This window comes from Mycteria americana, chromosome 1, assembly GCF_035582795.1.
Source record: "Mycteria americana isolate JAX WOST 10 ecotype Jacksonville Zoo and Gardens chromosome 1, USCA_MyAme_1.0, whole genome shotgun sequence".
Lineage (NCBI taxonomy): Eukaryota > Metazoa > Chordata > Aves > Ciconiiformes > Ciconiidae > Mycteria > Mycteria americana.
This window is the reverse complement of record NC_134365.1, coordinates 69,505,212-69,525,234: the sequence shown is the minus strand read 5'-3', so window position 1 is coordinate 69,525,234 and position 20,023 is coordinate 69,505,212. Positions and strand designations below refer to the sequence as shown.

The 20,023-nt window shown below is 48.7% G+C and overlaps 1 protein-coding gene across 1 annotated transcript in view; it reads left to right on the top strand.

Annotated features, from left to right (window-relative positions):
• Positions 1 to 9,000: 9,000 nt before the first annotated feature.
• Positions 9,001 to 20,023, top strand: part of LOC142411134 (voltage-dependent calcium channel subunit alpha-2/delta-4-like) — a 125,508-nt gene continuing 114,485 nt past the window's right edge. Inside the window, exons 1-2 of the mRNA XM_075504488.1 lie at positions 9,001 to 9,107; positions 14,502 to 14,583. Of these exons, the coding sequence (XP_075360603.1) occupies positions 9,001 to 9,107; positions 14,502 to 14,583 (189 nt within the window). The remainder of the gene's footprint in view (positions 9,108 to 14,501; positions 14,584 to 20,023) is intronic.

Sequence of the window (20,023 nt, the reverse complement as noted above, 5' to 3'; positions counted from 1 at the left end):
GCGCAGCTCTTATGTACCCTGTGAGAGCCACCACGGGGACCTGCCCCTTCAAACCAGCGTTTGCCAGCGCTCCTGGGTCAGCACTGCCGGAGTGGCTTTGCTGACTCCATCCATCACGGTCTCTCAGATGTGGTCTTCATTTCTTGCAATGTAGTGCATTGAAAAAGGACAAAGACATCACGGTCTAATGGCTGTTGTAAGTGTTCAGAGCAGAAGTGCTCCACCAGCATTACCAGCATGCAAGCTGCAACACCCATTTCACTGCTGCCTGCTATGACATTTTGGCCCCTACACAGACATAAAGTAGCTTAGTGGCTGTCAGAGTGAGAGACTGTACATTAGAGTACAAGAAGAGCCAGGTAATGCTTTTTCTTTCTAGGGGATTTATAGGCCTGGTGAGCAGAGTAGATCCAGGTTTAAACTGCAGCTAGAAAAGGGAATCACTGCAAACTGAGAATGCCAATTAACTCCAGCATCACTTGAACGAATTAAGCTAAGGTCAGAGCTGCAGCAAGCAACCATCGCTAATGAGATTTCAGTGCCGCTCTGCCTGCTTTATGCACATCAGATTTCCTGTGAAGGAATCCCTTGGGGAAAAACTGTTTGGCTTCTGTCTGAAACTTCAGGAGCCTCTGGCTCAGAAAGATGTTAACTTCAACCTCGACGCTGCGCTAACCAGAAGGCAGGCAGTTGGAGTGCTTCTTTAGCAAATGGCAGATGATTTTCGACAGACATCACAACTTGGAATTAGAATTTTCTTTTTTTGCAACATATGCATGCATTATTTATTTATCTATAGCTCTGGTAATCCTAAATTACACTTTTTGTCATGGACAGTGAATGCAGTTCTTAGTTTCATTTCAAGCGTGCTGCAGACTGCCCTGCTCCTGACCCACACAAAGGTTGGCCGAGCTGTCCCTGTCTCTCTCCTGACTGTCCCATGTGCTGCCCAGATGCTGACAACAGCAGGAGGAAGCAGAACAAGCGAGGCTGCTAGAAACTGATTTTTTCAGACGTATACTTTGCACACTGTTACACCTCCCAGCAGTAAGAGAGAGGTTATTTGCTCTCATAACGTATGTGCCTATGCCAGGCTAAATCCTCGTGAGCCAGTCTTTCCTGGGCGATTGACGTTCTTCTCGGCCAGCACCCCTGTCAGAAGGAGATGGCTGCAACCTGGAGAGACCTCACCCACTGCGGGGAGCTCCCGGCTCTATCATCCCATGCTAATGGGGGTTAAAAACAGGGACAAAAACTGCTAGCGAGAAATGCACTGGTTTGCTTCCTCAGCTAATTTGTGCTCCTTGAAGGAAATCAAAGGCGGCGTTTAATGATCCTTCTGGGCACAACACGATTTGTATCTTCATCCTTTCGGGGCAGGCTCACAGCACGAAAACCCCTGGGGTGGAGGGGAAATCTCTTTGAAAGCTGCTCGCCGAGCGAGATGCTGTCAGATGTTGATGGGAGGAAGAGTGAGCGTGTGTTATGAAAGTTGGCAGGTGACTGAGCTAATTACGGACTTGGAGGCAATTTAGGGTGACGGACAGTGACTTGAATTGTGCCCAGAGGTTAAAAGAGTTTAAAAGGAGACAGTGCCAGCGCTGCGGTGCTCGGATGGGCTGAAGAGAGTTCCCCATCAGCCCCTTGAGCAGCCCTAGGTCGGGGAAACACCTTTCACGCTCGCTACAGAGTAATTGTGGAGCAAAACGCAAGCTGCTGCAAAATGGTGTTAATCAGATGTGGAAAGCCTTGCAGACCCTTCCCCCACCCCTTTCTCTTCTTCCAAACTGTCAGGGTATTTTTAATAACAATTGATGGTTGCCTAAAATCACAAAACATGTTTTCATTAATATTCATGAAAGAATAGACTGTTTTTAATCTACACCTACATCAATGTGTGGTAAAATGTATCTGCAGCCCAGCTTTTATCTTTAATCACACTGAAACTGATCGCCTCTGATTTTTGTGGGGAAAAAAATAGTCTTGTTTTCAAAGGAGAAAAGCATGAAATGTTATAATTTGTGACCTAGAATTTTGGCAAAGCTGCTCCCTTCTGTGAAATCAGAAGGAAGGGGAAAAAAAAATCAAACTTTTAAGATATTTAATTGAGTTCTGAATATTCCAGCAATACCGATATGCATTTCTACAACAGCTCTTGCCTGGACACTCAGTATCAGCAGAAAAAAAAAAATTAACAGAAAAGCTTTGAAAGATTTAAAAAAAAATATTTAGAAAGGCTTTCTGCCTAGACGTTGCCCTTTATTTATGCTACGGTAGCGTGCAGCAGCTTCCCCAGGGATCAGGCATGGCTGCTGTATATATTGTGCAAACCCACAGCCGCAGAGCCCGTGGCCCACAGATGCTACGCTGGGGATAGGCAGCTCATCTGTATTGATGCCATTTCTCCTGACAGGCAGATGTTTAATGCCCAGATCACTACAGAGAGGTCTGCAGAGTGCTGCAGCCCAGCTCCGCCGGCTCCCTGACCCACCTCCATTGCCAGGGACGTGATAAAACCACCCTGTGGGCTCAGTCCGACCCCTGGACCGCTGACAATGTGATCCAAATAAATCAGGGGAGGGGAGGGAAGCGGAGTGGTTTGCTGCTTTGCCCCTGTAGGTCACTTGCCGAGCGAGAAGATGGTCCCCAGCCCTGAAGGTTAAGCTGTCTTCCTTTGCAATTAGAGTGCACCCTGTATTTCCAAAGCACCCTACAGCCATTACCTAATAAATCCTCATCAGGATTTCAGCAAATAGGTGAGGCCATAACGTCCGACCACGAAGGCAAGTCACTCATCTCTGCACCCTCCACATCTGCTGACCCTGACAGGGGAACATATGGGAGGAGGGACCCCTCTTCCTTCTAGCCCAGGCAGGCTGGAGCAACCCTAATTTGGCCCAAATACCTCTGTCCTGATAACCTTGCAAAATCCTGAATCCTTATTAACACATTGAGCGGGGAGAAGGAGGTATTTGTAGCATGTCCTCTGAATAGGGTCATTGCATCATGCATTTAATACGAAGGCTTTGGCAACATAAATGATGTTGCTAGACGCGCACTGAGTCAAGTGTCTTTGCAGCCGTGGAGATTAGCAGAATAAGTGGCATCGTTTATTTAGTCACTTGAGGCACCGCAATTCCTGGGGCTCCCCATGAAGCAAAGCCTCCTCCCTCGAAAAAGCTGTTCTAGTGCAGCCACTTTATCACAAAAGGTTTTAATCTCTTTTAAAATGGGGTTTCCCTTCCTCCTAATCAAGTTCCTTCAGGTCATGTGGACTTGAAATGGAAAAGATTAAGTTTAACCCTTTGGTAGTAGAGAGAGAAGGATAAAGCTGACTTTCACTCTGGGTGCCTCTATGACAGCACCCAGCAAAGTTGCTGTCCGCTCACAGTTCTCCCCAAACCGAGCATCTGCTTTCACTCACTTTTCCTTTTCCTTTTTCTTTGTTCTTTCTTTTTTTTCTTGCCTTGCCTTCAGAGATGGTGGGAAGATGCTTCAGTGCTCTTTGTTTCCTGTGCATTCTGCTCTCCCTTGGTGTCTCCCTCCATGCCCTAAATTTCCTGCTGCTCAGAACACTGTGCCTGATGAGGGTTTAAAATGCTGCTAGCAAAAAAAAATAAAAATGCTCGTTTCATCTTGGAGTATTTAAACAAGTCTAAATTTAGAGCGGAGCTATGGAAAAAAATAAAAAGGAAAAAAAGCAAAGTAACCAGCCAAAGGCATTAATTAATATGGCACCTATGTGGCTGATTCTCTAAACAATGGGGAGAGCGTGCGGCTGGCAGACGAATGGGTCTGCAGGCAGATATTTACAGAGCACCCAGGTGGAATGTCGGGTCTAAAAGGACACATTTGGTCCGAGTCCTCCTGCTGACGTTCGATGATGCTCTGCAGGCCAGATCGTCATCCATTATTCGCTGCTCTTGAGGCAACCTGAAATGAAGAAAGTCGGCGGTATAATACCTGCCCACATGTCAGTCGGTGTACGACTCCCTGTATATCCCCCCTGTGTTACATAGGGGTGAACCTGTCCTGCTCTACAGAGGTCCTAGTGAGGTATCAGGTATGCAGGCATTAGCTGCTTTCCCACGGTAAACAGGCTTTTGCGTACCTGCTCTATGGAGTCATCTCAGGGTCTCCTTGTGACCACCGGCACTCGTCAGCCTGGTCTCCGATGGCAGAGGAACCCTTCCACACACAGCTTCAGACTGCATAAAGCATTGCCCCTGCACCCAGACGGTGTTAAAAGCAAATAATTTAACCCAAACCACACCCGGGAGTGAGGGAGGTATCATTTTCCCACCAGGACCGCAGTGAGGAAGGGGCACTCGGAGAGGCTGTGCTCACCCAGCACCACCCGGCGCTGCACACCTTTCAGGTCCCACCAACCCCAACTCCCCGCGTCCCAGGCACGCTGCCAGGCACACAACCAACCCAGTCCTAGACCAGCCAGCCTCTCCCCGTTGCACTGTGGCTTCCCGGAGCTCAGCTGGGATTGCACAGGCCCTGACGGGAGGGAGGGCAGCGCTCAGCTGCCGGGACACCGTCCCAGCCCCCAGCCCAGGGCCTGCCTGCAGCATCAGCGCTCACGCAGAAGCGAGTCTGCAGCCCTCTTCCCCATCGCCGCTCAGCTATTAAATCCACACCTCTGCAAACTCAGCTTGTGAGTGCTAACTCTCCGCAGCACTGAAACCTGATCAGAAGAGATTTGCATGACCAGCCAGTAAAACCATGACTAAAAGTGCTTTTCCATCACCGCTTCTGGCAAGGGCCCCCTCCTCCTGGCAGCTGCTGGGACAGGGAGATCGGATTCTCTAGTATTGGCAAAACGCTGCACGACTGCTTTCCAAACCACTCCGAGGAACAGCTAAACCTACCCAGGCAGACCAGAGACATCATCCTCATGTCTCCTGAGGAGGACACAAGCTCAAACGCCATTGAGAGAGCAGCTTCACAAGCAGAATGTTTGACCAGGGTAGAAAGGAGCTTTTGTACCCAGATACTTATCTAAGGAGTCCTGCCAAGAGATAATGAGAGGCACGAGATTATGATCTCAGATAAACACATCTGCTGTGAACAAGACTGCATAGTTTATTCCCATCATGCCTTGTTTTAAGTTATTCAAAATCAAAGCAAATTATTCTTATTAAGTGATTATGTCCCAGATGTTTTAAGTTCAAGATCATGATGGGCAAAGACTTGCTTTGAGGTATGCGGTGGTGGCAGGCACACAGCAAGATCCCAGTGTCTCCAGAATGAAAAACAAGTCAGTGCTGATCTCTTGCAACCTCTTCCCCAGTCCTACAGTGCAAAAAGGACCCTGATGCTCGCTCCGTGTGGGCCCTGAGACACTGCTCCAGAGTACCTAGAAAATAGGAGGGAGCACCTCTGCCTCACTGCATGGGCCAACGGGGAGATCAGTACCACAGGTGCCACGGGGAATAAGTGTCTCTGGTGACCGGCTTCAGCCCAATAAGCCTCCTGGCAACAGGAGTAGTACCACAGTGAGCTTGATGCCTGAGGAGGCTGAGAGACCGACCCATCTGCTCTTCATCTCCACGAAGCTGCGTACTCTTCTTTTCGCTGCGTTCAAGGTTGTTGCCATATTCACTGTTCCAACTGACTTTCTAACAAAGAGACACTTGGCTGCTACAAAATGTTTGTATTGACCTGCATGGAGAGAGGTTGCCTCAAGAGGTTGTGCCATGCCCGGCACATCTTTCTAATCAGTTTTCTCTGATGCCTAGTGTAGAGTTCCCCTTTCTTCATTTTGCCCCATTCTCCTTATATTTGTCCCACTGTAAGACTACACGTTAGTCTGCTCAGGCATCTCCAGGTCGGGGTCACCATATGAATGCATTAAACAAATGAGGATTTCTACTGTCTTTACCAAACTCTCCTCATACACTGCTTACACCCGTGTTTTGATGATGTTCATTCTTTGGCTGGTCTTGACATTGGCCAGTATCTTCTCATAACAAGATAATCCAAACTAAACTCAGGTTCTAGTCAAACCAGAAATGGACAGAGCTGGTAAATCTCCCCCCCCGCCTGTGAATACAGCACAGAATCGCACTGGCATTTTTTTATTGCCCCATCCTTTTGCAAATTTAGCTCTAATTTGCTGTACTCGCTCACCCTATATCTCTTGCAGCCTTAAATTCTCACTCCTTGTTATGTGTTTGCTTTCATTCTTTCTCCTAGGATTCATTTTCTTTTTCCCTAGTTAGACCCTGCCGTCGTCTTTCTCCTCCCCATGCTCCAGCTGTGCTTGCACGCTGCGGTGGCTGAGCTCTGCAGAAGTGACTGGATGCACAGTAATCCCATTAAGGGCCTTCCAGTCACCTGGGGTTTTTCAGTTTTCCATGCTATTTTCATTTCATCTTCAAATCCCACTCCCTTGCAACTTTAGATCATTAAGGGGTTAAGTGAGATATATCCAGTAAATGAGATAAATCCAAATAAAGGGATTTGGATCTCCCAGTTCAGCATGTTGCTGTGTCTCATTGCCTTTTCTGTCAGCGTTTCAGGGTTTTCCAAACACACCCAGACAATGGCTCTTGCCAGAACCCATCTGGATTAAACTGGGTCCCAGCTGCAAATAGCACACAGTGGCTGGAAGGGTTAGTGAAAAATCCTGCAAAAATCACTCACACTATTTGCTTATGGCTCCTTGCAAAGTGGAGAGAAAACGCTATCTAAAACGTTGATTCTCCTGCCTTCAGATCTCATTTTAGGGTTTTTTGGGACCGTGAATTTTTATCATCTCTTCCCTGAAATATCCAGACAGGGAAGCCTGCCACCCCGGTTGCTACCCCTCATTTTTAATCCTGGTAAACATGGAGAAATGAGACCTTGATGGTCAGTCTTCCTAGCCCCTCTAAGAGCAATCGCCTCCTCTTTTCGGGCTGCAGAGGAAGGAGGAGGCAGCAGAAGCCCAGCCCCGTGGTCCCCGGTCCCAGCAGCGCGAGGCCGGAGTCAGGGGAAGGGCGATCGGCCCCTTCTGTTCCCGTGGGCAACACACCGCACCCCTTGTCTGCAACAAGCATTTCTGGGAGGAAGACATTTCTCTGTTCTGTCCTCACCTCCAGGTTCCCCCTGGGGCTGTCCGCGTCTGTTCGTACCCCTTTTCAGGGCAGGAGCCCCCACACCGCATTTTGGCCATTTGAGAAATGCGTTACTAAGATCCAGATCTGCTCTGCCTGATGCCTTCATATGCTGACTATGGCATTTGCTGTATAGCCATGTGGTATCTCGAAGGCACTGTCTCTAGAGTGTCTGTGCGTGTAGAAATTGATTTTTTGTAGATTTTAAGGTCAGAAAGAACCATTTCAACCTTCCCGTGTAACCCTTTGCACAGACTTAAGAACATCATCTGGAAATTTCTGCCCTTCGGGCCCACAACCTCTGCTTGAAGAAGCTCCTAATTTTAAAAAAGCTGCTCAGTCTGGAGTAAAGATTGTAATAAATGATGAAACCATCCTATCCTGAGGTGAGTTATTCCTGTAATTATTTAATTGCTCACCCTGGGCTTTCAGCCTCTTCATCATACAATTTAACCTCTATTCCACATTTCTCAGTTTTATTCCCTTCTCTATATTTCCTCTGCCGCTTCTATTATCCCATTTAATGTGCTGCACCAATGCTGCACTCAGTAGCACATCTCTAATACGTACCTTAGTTTTACTTCAGGCCTTTGACAGGCAGTTTCCCCCTCCACACCCTTATGAGAAACCTAACGATCTAGCGTGGCTTTGCATTTTATATTAAATAAGCCATTTGTAAAGGTGCAAAAGATGATGGGAAGATACTCCAACAAATGGGTTAATCCATAGCCATAGAGTCAAGCTGTTCAACAGGTCACTCTAGACATTTATAATCTTTCTGCTGCCGTATCTATAGTTATTTATAATTCATACTTCTCGTGACGATAATGAGCTTATATAGCGTGCCTCTCATCCGAGCGTGCAGTTTGCCACTTGCTGCTATTCATCAAGTTCAGCCATTTGGCTCCTTTGATTCATTGGTCTCCAGACACAGATGAGGGGATGGCAATCTCAATTGAATGTTGCCCCAACGGAGACGTTCGACTATTAATAAATAATCGCTCACATTAGGATCGCTCACATCGCGATCAGTTAACCAGCAGAGTCCTTTTTTTTCATGCCATTTTTTGCTTCCCACTGCCCATTTTCTCTCCTCTCCTCTCGCCTGTGTGAGGTCCTCAGACGTGGCTGGGAGGACGAGCACCTCGGCAGGACCTGCGCTGGATGCTGCCAAGGCACCGTCTCTGCCCAGCCTCGTCGGTCCTCTGCAAACCTCAGCGCCAGGCGGTGGCACAGCACCAACCCGCCGGTGCCGGCAGGAGCCCATCTCGTGCCACACGCTCCTGGTCCCAACCCCAGGTCCCCAGCGGGGAAGAGATGGTGCCAGGGTGACCTGCCAGCATCCTGCGGTGCAACAGGGAGGCCTGACGGACAGAGATCAAAGGTCGGGGGGTTTTTTGGGGGTGTGGATGCGACCTCTTTAAAGCAAGCATGGCCCGACCGCCGGTTGGAGAAGCCGAGACCCGTCTTCAGGAATCAGAGTAATCCTGGGTGATTTTATCCCACTCCACTTCCCTAAATCTGCGGCTGCTGCTGCTCGGCGAGGGGATTAAGGGGCTGGCGGGGGATTACGTAGCCGCTGCAGCTCCCGGCGCGGAGCTCCCTCCCGGCACGGCTGCTCCTCGGGGCGCAGAGACGCACTGCACCCGTGGGTGCCCACCGACGAAGGTCCCCGGTGGGTTTTTGGCCACCTGCCCGGCGCCAGAGACCCCTGACGGCGCCCGGCAGCAGGAGCGACGTCCCCAAGGCGAAGGCAGCCGGGGTCACCCCGGGGCTCGGCCCCGCAGCGGGAGGGCACCCGGCCCGGCAGCATGGCGGGGGCCGTGTGGGACAACCCCCGGGGCAGCAGGAAGGGCGGGAAGCCCCCGCATCCCGCCGGCCAGTCCCCTTGCTGATGGTTGGCGCGTGGAGGATGGGGCCCTGGGCCATCCCGTGGATGATGCTCTGGCTTTTCTGCCTCCTGCCCTCTGCCAGGGCCCAGACAAAGATCCCGCTGGAGACGTAAGTGTTTCCCTCTCTCTGGCGTGGGTCGTTTCTGGCGTGGAGCGGGCAATGCTGTGGGCATGGGCGGGCAGGTGGGAGTGCCTCCCCGGCGGTGGCAGGCACCGCGGGTGCAGGCTGCTCCGGCAGGGCACGTCGCTGCGGGGGGTGGCGTTTCCTTACGATGGTGGCCACGGCTCCTGGGAGAGGACAAGGGCACAGGAGCCACAAATTCAGCTCCCAGGTCTAGCACGGACGCAATGCCTCATTTTCCCCATTCATCAAGCAGAGCGATGATACTCATCTGCTTTAGTTAAGCACTTTGACATCTATTAATGCTCTGCTTAATGCACTCGGCAGCAGAAGGCAAAACCAATTTAAAGACACGTTCGTAAAACCCCACCGCTGGTGCAACCTGTGGAGATTCAGCCATGGAGGCAGACATCAGTGGCCCCAGTTTAGCAGCTCCCCAGTTTAGCAAAGCGGTTCCAGCAGACACTGCTTGTTTGCAGCCTGCCGGGGCCACCCCGGGGATGCCCAGCACGAGTCAGGATCTGGCCGTGGCAGGCGTACGCACGGGGTGTTTGAGCGAAGACGCGTCTCTTCGACACGCCTGAGATCCAGATCGTGCAGTGCAAGGTTTGCAGCTCCCAAGCTCTGATCGCTTGCGCTGGCCTGGTACACTGATGGCCGAAAAAAGCCTTCGTGCGCACATATGCAGCCCGGGTAATACACACACGCGTGTTTATTCATGTGTGCGGATGTTAGTGGGGGGGAGGCTAAATAGAGGAAAGAGGCCATGGCACCTTTTCTTGCTTGTTCCTGCTCCACCTTACTCCAAAGGGCGTAACAGCCCTTCCCAGAGCCCTGGAGCATAGGAATGAAAAGCTGAGCTGCAATACAAAGTATAAACAGCCATGTTTCGTGCATGCGCTGCATTTGGGTCCGGGTGCTAGTGCACATGCAGGGAATCTTGATGCACCTTTTCGGATGTGGGTTTGCAGGGCACCCATGCCCACGTGCGTGTTGGTGTCCACGAGCGGCTCCTCTGGCACGGTCGCTGCGGGAAAGCTCCCCGCCAGCAGCGCATCCCGCCCCGGCAGCCCGCCAGGAGGCTAACAGCTCTCAGCAAACCCAGTTTATAAAAATTTCACCTTGTTAAGCTGATTTAAGCAAGTCAAATCCTTTAAGGATTAAAAATGTCAGCAGCGCGGTTGGTAAAAGTTGTTGTGGGGCAGCTTCTCTGGAGCTGGGATATGTCTGTCTGCACAGGACAGCGGGTTGGTCTGGAGAGGAGACAACACTGCCATCCAGTTTTAGGAGGAGATATGTCCGATAAACTGACCAAAGTCAGCTCAAGCCCTTTCCTGAGACTGAGAAAATGTTTTATATTTAAAAATTGCCGATAAGACCCTTGCAGATGTGCTCGCCAATACAGCCCACGTGATTACCAAGAGTTGCGCTGACTTTATCTGGGGGGGTCTCAGGAAACTTTGCCACCAATTTTATTCTTGGCTGCACTATCAAGCCCTTCCTCAGCAAAGTGCTTCTGATTTGGGTTTCAAAAAAAGGACTCGGGTAACACAGAATAAAATCCAACTTCTGATAATTTCAAACCGTGCAAAATAAAAATCAGTTTTCCATGCCCAGGGTAAATACTGCATGGAAATACCTTTTGGCCTTGAAATTTGTGGCATTAAGAAGCCAGCCCGTCCTTTCTGCTGTTTTCGCCACTGAATACAAGTGCAGGGATTACAGGCAGGCAATCTCTGACCAAATCCTTTTCTGATGTGTTTGGTTATAATGTGATAGCCTTTTACTATTGAGAAAAGGGTTACGTCACTTTGCATAATTTGGAACTTACTCATGGACAAGAATAAAGAATAAACAATAGAAAAAGAGCTTTTCTCCCCGGTACTGAAACCAGACCAACAGCTGAATTAATCCCTGGTGTTTCAAATCCACTCATGAATTCAACTAAAACACAAAAGTTGCCCTTTTCAAATGAAATTTCAGTAGAAGAACACATTGGCCAGAGGACCAAAGGGAGTAAATCAGCAGAAAATGGACGTGCTCCGTAGATTACACAGGGACATTTTGGGGACACAAAACCAGAGGCTGTTGAACGCCAGCTGGATTCAATCACAGTTAAGTGATACAAGGCTAAGTCGGCCCATGCTGCTCCCCAAGTTGCGCCCGGCTTTGCGGCACCACGCTCAGTTTGTCTCCAACTTATTCACGTCTTTGCAAAGCTCACTCCGCTTTAACTCTGGCAGTGCAAAAAGTCTGCTCAGTCAATTAACTAGCAAGGTGTCTGGGGTGCAGGTTCAGCACAGAAACCACCTCCTCTTTCCTCCTGGCCACTAATCTGCTCATCAGCTGGCCATGGCAAGGGCAGGAGTGCTTGCAGCTGAGAGGATGGTGAGGATTTGGGGCTGGCTGCTCAGCCTTTGCTTCTTGGAGTACTGGAAACATCAGGAAATGCTGGTGGGAGAGGTGAAGATCAACCTGGTATGGCCTCTTTAGGCTGTCCCCACCGCCTCTGTACATCTGCTCCTGAGTTCACAGGGCCAGCAGCCTTAGATGAAATTTCTCTGCAACCTGATGAATTTTAGACTGACCTTTTCTCTCACTTGTTTATGAAAAAAATAAAGAAACCTATTTAAATTCAGCAGGCTGCCCTTAATTTCCCAGTACTCTGAAGTCCCTCCCTTCCCTCACAAATAATTGTCTTTTAAATATGTAAATGCCAGCGTATTTCTGCCTCTTCGCTTGCCTCCTTTTCAACCCGATGAGATGCCACCATATATTTTTAATTACCCACTCTTCAGCCCTGCCACACAGGGCTTCGGGACCTTTGTGCCCTCTCATTCCTCTGTGCCCCCTAACTTTCCAACCAGCCCTCCAAAGCTGCTGGTCTCTGGCCCTCTCTCTGCTCCCCCCTGCCTTTGTGCCTCCTTCCTCCCCTCCTCCTCCTCCTCATGCCCTTTGCCTCTCCCAGGGCGAGGGGGTTTTGCAGCGTGGTGCCTCAGAGAGCTGCTTGGAGAGCAGCAGAAATATCAGCCCCCGAGCTGGAGCGGTGGCTCAGAAGTGGCTGTGGGGCTCCTGCCTCGGGCGGGCTGGGAGAGCCCTCCCCAGCTGACCGTCCGACACCCGCGTAGAAATCGTGAAATTACACAAATCCTGAACGTTTTAACGCTCGAGTTCTGCTGTGACTGGAAGTTTCAAGGGTCATATATTTAGGCTTCTTTTGCGACATCCTCAAAGGCTAAAAACCGACCTTCCCTCTTCCCATTTTTATGAAAGCGGAGAATCCCAAGTCATGGTGGACTTCAGGACTTCACAAACGAGCAGATCCGTGAGCAGCAGGGCTGGGTCTTCTATGAAACTGTCTGGGGCTGACGTCTCTACTGACTGATCATCGCTAAGCTCATACTGCAGACCTTTTACCTCTATAACAGCATCTTTCTGCTGAAGCTGCCCAACCGCACCCGCTAGTCGGAAATTAATATCACAGATTCTTCCACCCTGCTGGGCTGAAAAATGATGAGGGCTGGAAGGAATAGGGGCACACGCACAGCCACAGCCACGACACAAAACAGAAAGACCAGGATGACGAGCACCTCATTTTTGGGGGAGGAAAATGGGGTAAAAATAAACCTCCCTGCTAAAATTACTGTCATCCCAAACTTCACGTTTAGGTTCTCTCTTTCTACAGTAAAAGGTGAGGAGACTGGAGAATGGTAGTTAATATCAGCACAACACATCCCATACATAAAAGTTGTAAAGCCAGCAGCAGCAGATGGGCATCGAGTTAAATGTTGATTCAGAGATCCTCATACCTCAGGGAATGCGTTAGTCACTACAACAAACAGGAAAGCATCCCATGGGGTCCCTGCTTCTGGTTTCCTCTTTCATTCTAGGCTTGCTTGAATAACTCTCACACGGGGCAATAAATCCTGGTCTCCTAGCAAATGCCCGTATTCTTTTTTCTCTAAGAATGAAATGAAGAGATAAAAGCTCTGGCTGTCAAAATAAGATACAGAGCACAATGTCAAAAAAAAAAAGGGGGGGGGGGGGGGGAGAAGACTTGTTCTTATTGACTTCAGCTGGTGCTAGATCACACTCAGTGATCAGAAATGAGCCACTCATTGCCAATTAAGGAGTGATTAAAAAAAGGCACCCACTCTCTCATTATACTCTTTTTATAGGCAGTGGAGAGAGGTGCAGGTCAGAGCAGAAGCCTTATATATATTCCAAATCATCCCCTATAGTGCCCTATCTGTCTCTGTTTCCAAGAGGGGAGCCTAAACAGGCTTTCCTAGGCTAAAGTTAGCTGTTGTGATTATTCCAGTATTGCTGCATTGGCTTTACTCCAGAGCTCATCTCTAAGTTGGCGTATTATTCTGCCAGGAAAGTGGTGCAATGCACTGGGAAATCAGGCCCTGAGGTTAAAGTCTGCTTAGGACTGGAAGAAATCTACTGGAAGCCATAGGTAAGACTCTGCACCCCATAAATAAGTAGTGTATTCTGTAAGTGGAGAAGGCCATTTATTCCATTAACTAAATCTCTCCTAAGTGAATCCTTGTTGAAGGAACTGCATGTAGGTGGAACTGCCTAACGTGAATCATGTAACAGATTTCTGATGAAGTGCTCTGTCAATTACGAGAGCCATCTATTTTGATTTGGATGGCTCAGTGTTCAGGCTGCTCTTCAACATCCTTATGTTCTCCATGTGGTATTGCTATCATCAGTTATTTACAGGATGGCACAAATGCGAGTACTGTTTTACAATGATGAGGTGCATAATCTCCTCTGGCATTATCAAGCCATAGTATCTCCACTGAAAGCAGTGAATTCATCTGGCTCGTTAGTCTCTGCTCCACGCAGCTCTAGGAACTGAATCCAAGGGGTGAATCTTGACAACTTCTTTCAGGTCTGACACTTATTTCTCTTCAGCAGTCTTGACATTAGGTGTCTAGCCCTTCACCCCAGGCTCCATCTGCAATCAGTGAAGACAAATAGGTGTCTGCGGAGCTATTTATTTCACTTTACTAACAACAGAGGAAAGCAGGTGATATCTAAGACCAAATGTACAACTTCAACACCTCTAAAGTTAGGCAAGACAAATTCCACATACTGACCAAGACCAGCAGAACTCAGTGTTTCTCCTCACTGAGCGATGTCCTGGGCAGAACGTCCAAGAGCAGCGCTTGTTTCCTGCCTTACTGCTTGTCTGGCTAGCAATATGGGGAGAAATCATTGTCACTGCCACTATAGTGGCTTAGAGAAATATGGAGGGGGTGGAGGACTGTTCATACTCACAAAGATGGAGTTTTCCCTGTCTGAAGAAGTAGGCAGTTCTGCTGACTTTAAATTATTAACGCTGACTTTCCTTTTTTCCCCTCTTTTTAGGGTGAAGTCTTGGGCAGATGCCTTTGGTGGGGAGCTGTACTCCATTGTGACTAAGTATTCAGGCTCTCTCCTGTTGCAGAAGGTAGGCAAAAGCTGCGAGGGTTCCCTTGGCTTTGCGTGATCTCCCCACGTAGCTCTCCAAGGTTTCCCCCTGGGGTGAAAGAAAGCAAAGCACATAGGTCTCCAGCTAACTTTCAAAACCATGCAGGTTCACATCCATAAGCACAGAGTGATGCCCTGTGGCCATTCTCCATGAACTGGAGAGGAGGATTCATCTAATGCCTTTCCTGCTTTCATTAGCTATGGCCATACACTACCTAAGCTGTCCCATTTTTTAAAAAATACTTTTTAACAGTACTCCTCACGGTTCCCCTCTGATGATCGTTTCATGCCCTTCCACGCTGACCCTTCAGTCCTCCCTTCCGCAGTGCGTATCAGTCCCTCTCCTCCTGCTCATCACTCACCTGCTCACCATCACCCCTCCTGCAGCTCTCCAGCTGGCACTCTTTTTTATTTCTGCTTCCTCATCTGTCTTCCTCCAGTCACTCATCAATTCTTTGAATTGCACCTTTAAAACTCTGCTTTGGACAGGGTCTCTGAGGCAGGTGCCCTGGAAGAAGTGATCTTCCAGAGGTGCAGAGCTCTACCTCCTTCATGCCTGGCATACCTGGCTTGGTCACCAAACAACAGGCACTGCTGTGCTAAACTCTGCTGGCATTAAAAGGTGTAGCTCCAGGGGCTTGAAATAAATGATCCCTTTTGCAGCTGTAGAGAAGTTGCCTTGTTACCTTTGGTTCCTGAAGTCGGGGTGAACAGCTGCTCTTCTGTCAGGCTTGGTGCACTCTGGGCTGCAGCAGCAGGGCTGCATGGATCAGCACCTCCCAAGCGCTGCTCGGGGGCCTGGTGGCTGCCGAGGGCGATGCAGTCCCCTCTCCACCTCATGTGGCTGTCCAGTTCCTCCTCTTTACTCTTTCTCTGATTCTTCTCTTCAACACAAGCCATACATTGCCTCTTAGGCCTTTTAGGTGTCTGATTTCTGCCTAGTAATAGAACTAGTAATAACACCTACATCCCAGTGCAAAAAGGGATCTGGATATCATTTGACTTGCCTTGCCCTCGGTTTCCCTGTCCCCACAGTGCTGCTTTCTGTCTGGAGGAAGGAAGCATCTCCTGCAGCATCACCTTTGCTAGGCTTGGCCAAGAAAGGCCTTCAGCAGCCATCACAAAGGTCCATACTGACCATCAGCGCTTCTTAGGAGGAATGTGCCACCTCCCAATAAAAAGTTGTCAGCGCTGGTGTAGGTACTTCATGCCCTAATCATGAGGCAGCTGTGGTGTGATATCAATGCAGGCAAAAGTTTGGCTTTTAGCAGTTTTGATGATGCTTCTGCACTGCCTGTTCTTCTATGGGGTCCCCAAATGCTAGTGCCAAAGGCAAAGTGGCATGCTACAGCATCTCTGGTGGATGCTGGAGCTCCCGTGGGCAGGAGATACAGATTGGGGTTATTCAGTAGTCGGGTATCTGTGTCTGATGCTGTATAGGTATTTGCTGTCCAACAGAAAGTCTGCAGATACCAGCTTTTTCTGGAAGATGTTAAGGGTGTCACCTTATTGTGTGAAGAAATACTGCAGCCTTTATGTCTTCTCCTTACTGCTTCAACACAGCCAACTTGTGCTGCTTCTGTGGCTACTTCTCCTTCAGTGGCTAATCTGTTAGATTAAGGGGGTTCATGTTCCTTAAGGTCCAAAAATCAGTGGGACTAAGCAGAACAGGGTTTAGCTTGAAAATACCAGTGTTGCAAAAGTTAACAGTGGAGGCCAAGGATGGCAGATGTGGCACTGAGGTGGGTATTAAGACAGCTGTGCTGTGTTGGCCCTCTGGAGATGTTGCACCAGGTCATTTCACCTCCCTCTGTCCACACTATATGTTTTGACTCTTGGGATCTGGATCTCTTTGGGGTAGGGGTTATATGAGACCTGTAGATGCTACTATAGTACCACTAAAAATGACAGTCATGGCAACCAGATCATGAACAAAAATTCACAACTCTCTCAGCTTTTGGTGTAATTTGCTGGAAGCAAAGAAAACTCATTTCTGATGAAAAAGAAGCCTGAATGTAACCAAATCCAATCTAGCATTCATGTCAAGGCAGAGCTGTATTTCCCTGGTGGTCTGACAGCCTTATAAAATAATTGCACTTGCCTGCCCCAGTCCATGTCCACATGGTTTTGCTCTTGGAGAGGGGAAGGTGTCTGGTTTGCTCTTGCACGTGTTGGGGCCTGGATGCAGCACAGACTGATCGTGCTTTGCACAGTCTCTGGACACCCCCGAGCAGGACACAGTGTCTGTCACCTGTGACTCAGAGGGAAAATGTCCTTCAGTGAGTCACTGTCACCACTTCCAGCAGGGGGTACAGATGAGCTTGATCCAGCCTTGCTCTGTTAACACTTCAGCAAGGAGTCATCTCCTTAAGGCATGTCCTGCCCTAACTTTACTTAAGCAGTTTAAACAGCTCAGGTTTATTGTTCACCCCTCAAGTGCCACTCCTTGAGCTCTTTCATTTCCCCTTATTTCCCAGGGACCAGGAAAATGGTCCCAGGGATGCCCCCTTATTTCCCAGGGACCAGGGAAACGGTCCCAGGGATGCCCCCTTATTTCCCAGGGAAATAGGAGAGGACCAGCCAGCACCCACTTCTTCAGTCCTTCTCTCAGCCTCCATTTCTTTAGCAAGCACAGGCATCTTCTCACAAATCAGCATGTCAAAGCAGGGACCATCCTGGAGGTCTCCCTCTGCATCGCTGACACTTACAGCGCTGCAGAAGGCCAGCTTAAGAAGGACTAAGACAAATCTTTTACTAGTAGGCAATATTTTCATGCCCCATGAGATCCACCGTGGCAGACCCTGAATGGCTTTATGTAGACCACTGCACTGGTCCAGACTGCAGGCAAGTCAGGCCTGGGGAGCCAAACGTACCAAGCCTGGAAAATCCAAACACATGTGCTCCCCAGGCACCTTTTCTCTTTTTGGGCCGTTGTCTCTTTTTCACATGAAATAGTTCTCTGTGTGCATGAGTATAGGCAGATCAGCAGAAGGATGGGGAGCACAGTGTAGAGGCCCAGACAATTCTTTCCTTGGTGCTTGTTCAAGTTGATGGGCATTTTGCCGTTGACGAAATACAAACTGAGAGATAGCAGCACCTACCAAATTTGACTTCATGTTTCCCTTGTGCCTAATAGGCTTGAAGTAACTAGCTTATTGTTGCTTCGAGAGCCATAACTTTCCAGTTACTGAATGTTTTGCATGTAAACCTTCTCTTTAATATTTAGCATAAATTTCCTTTTGTGGCTTTGAGTTTGTTTGGATTTCTTTGGGGTTTTTTTTCTTCATTTCCCTCAGAAGAACCCTAATATGTTGCAAACCTGAACGGTCAATTTCTTACCAGGCTTTATTGTTCCCAGAGACCTGGTGAACCAGTAGACATCTCTTGAACCCACAAAGGCAGGTTCTCACCCTGGATCAGAGAGCTTTGAGAAAACCCCTAGGTCACTCCATCCTAAGCAGTCAAGATATGATATTAAACCTCACAGAGGTAGCAAAAGCTGAAGAGTGGCTTCAGTTTGATGGCTGAAGCATTCATTGTATTCTCTTGACCATTATGCAGCAGAGGTTAAGATAAGCTTGTGCACTTGTCTGGCACATCAGCCTGGCTCAGAGATCGTGGATCTGTATTAAAATGCTGGCCAGGGTCTAGGACAGCTGAGGGCAATAGAGCCGGAGCAAAGAGGCAAACTGAAAGGCTTAGGAGGAGGAGGGCAGTAGGGTCTCCCAGAGCTAAGGAACAGAAAGCTTGGACCTGTGGCTTATTAGGTCTGTTTGCCACAGTCCTGCTGCTGCAGTTGGCCAGGCAGTGACCAAAGGCCTGGGGCCATCAACTGCAGCCATGCTGGGAGGACACCATGGTGGTTCTGGGCTTCTCAGGGCTGGCCTCAAGTGATAGAAACACCATCAGCTTCAGCAGACCCAAAACTTAATTTTTCTTCTACTATGTTAACAATGCATTATAAGTGTTTCTGAGAATTATCTCCTGCTTCCTTCCGTAGCTGAGGTGCTGATTGCCTTTCCTGGTGGATAGGGCTAAGAAAGGACAGCAGGGCTCAGCTCCAGCTATGTAATTACTAGAAAGCACTACAAATAACTACATGGCAAAGAACAGACAAATTAAAGAAGTTCAGTCAAGACACTTTCCTGGGTGAAGATGAAAGGAATGTCTTTCACACTCTTAATATAGTTTCACTAGCAGTGAGTAATGCAACACTGTGTACTTCAATGGGCTAAATTTCATGGAGGTGGGAACAAGAAAATATATTTGGTGACATATCTCTGTTCACAGATAAAACTTAGGATACTGAATCCTGGATCTTCCACTTCTAAATCACCACCCCCACCACTGCGGAAGGAGAATCTTAATGAATTGCTCCTGCTGTTTTAAGGGAATACGAAGTACTAGATGAATATGAAAAACTTTTCTATTAGATCAGAGTTAACTTTCTGGCCCCGTTTCAATGTCAGATCCTTTCAGCAAGTTCTCCCAAGCCTGTAGCTGATTCCTGTTCTGTAAATTCTAATGATCTGATAACCTGAACCCTAAACTCAGGTTATGCAGGTTAATCTTGGTCAGCTACAAGCACCTGTGTTGACATTTGCTGTGTACTTTCAGCCATGGTGTCTGGTAATAGTATTGAAATCACAGGTACTATACCGTTGCCCACCTTTGGGAACTCTTGCAGTGAATATTCATTAATAGCAGGAGATTTTAGTGGCAGGAATACAGATACAAAATGGCTCAAAGGGGATCTGAGCTCAAACCTGGTGTATTCCTTGCAGCCAACTAAATCTTTGCAGAAAGTTTTTTGGGTTTTTTGTCTTCCCAGCTCTGGCTAGTTCCCAGGGCTGAGATGTGCGTACGGTATTAGCAGACTGCTCGTGATTACTTTTACTCTAATAACATCTACTTATCAATGTGTCAAAAGCACATTAAAAAATAATTGAGAGGTAAAGAGCCCTGTTCTTTTTAATTCAAGATATGACCCAAGGTAACCGATGGCAGGTCACTTTGTAAAGCACGTGCGTGCCCGTGCTGGTGTGGTCCCCCCCTTTGCTAGCTTTCCCAGGAGAGATTACCCTCCTCCCCCCCGAGGAGGGCCTGATTAAAGCCTCGCCTGGCAGAGATCACTTCCCTCCCGACGAAACCATGACATGGAGCTAAATGGGACAGGCACCAGCTGGGATGTGTGCTGTGGTCTCGTCAGCAGCCAGGGACCTCAGTCGGGGGGTGGTTGTTGCATGTGCCTCTTTCGGCAGCATGGTTACGCTAACCTTCGTGCTTGGCCCGACCTCTTCCTCCCCCGCCCATCCCAGCTACCCAGCTGCAGCAGAGGGGATGCGAGGCCTGGCATTTTTAATCCAGTAAAACCCTTGCTGTTAATCACGTCAGGCAGAGCGAGCAGCCTCCCCGCCATG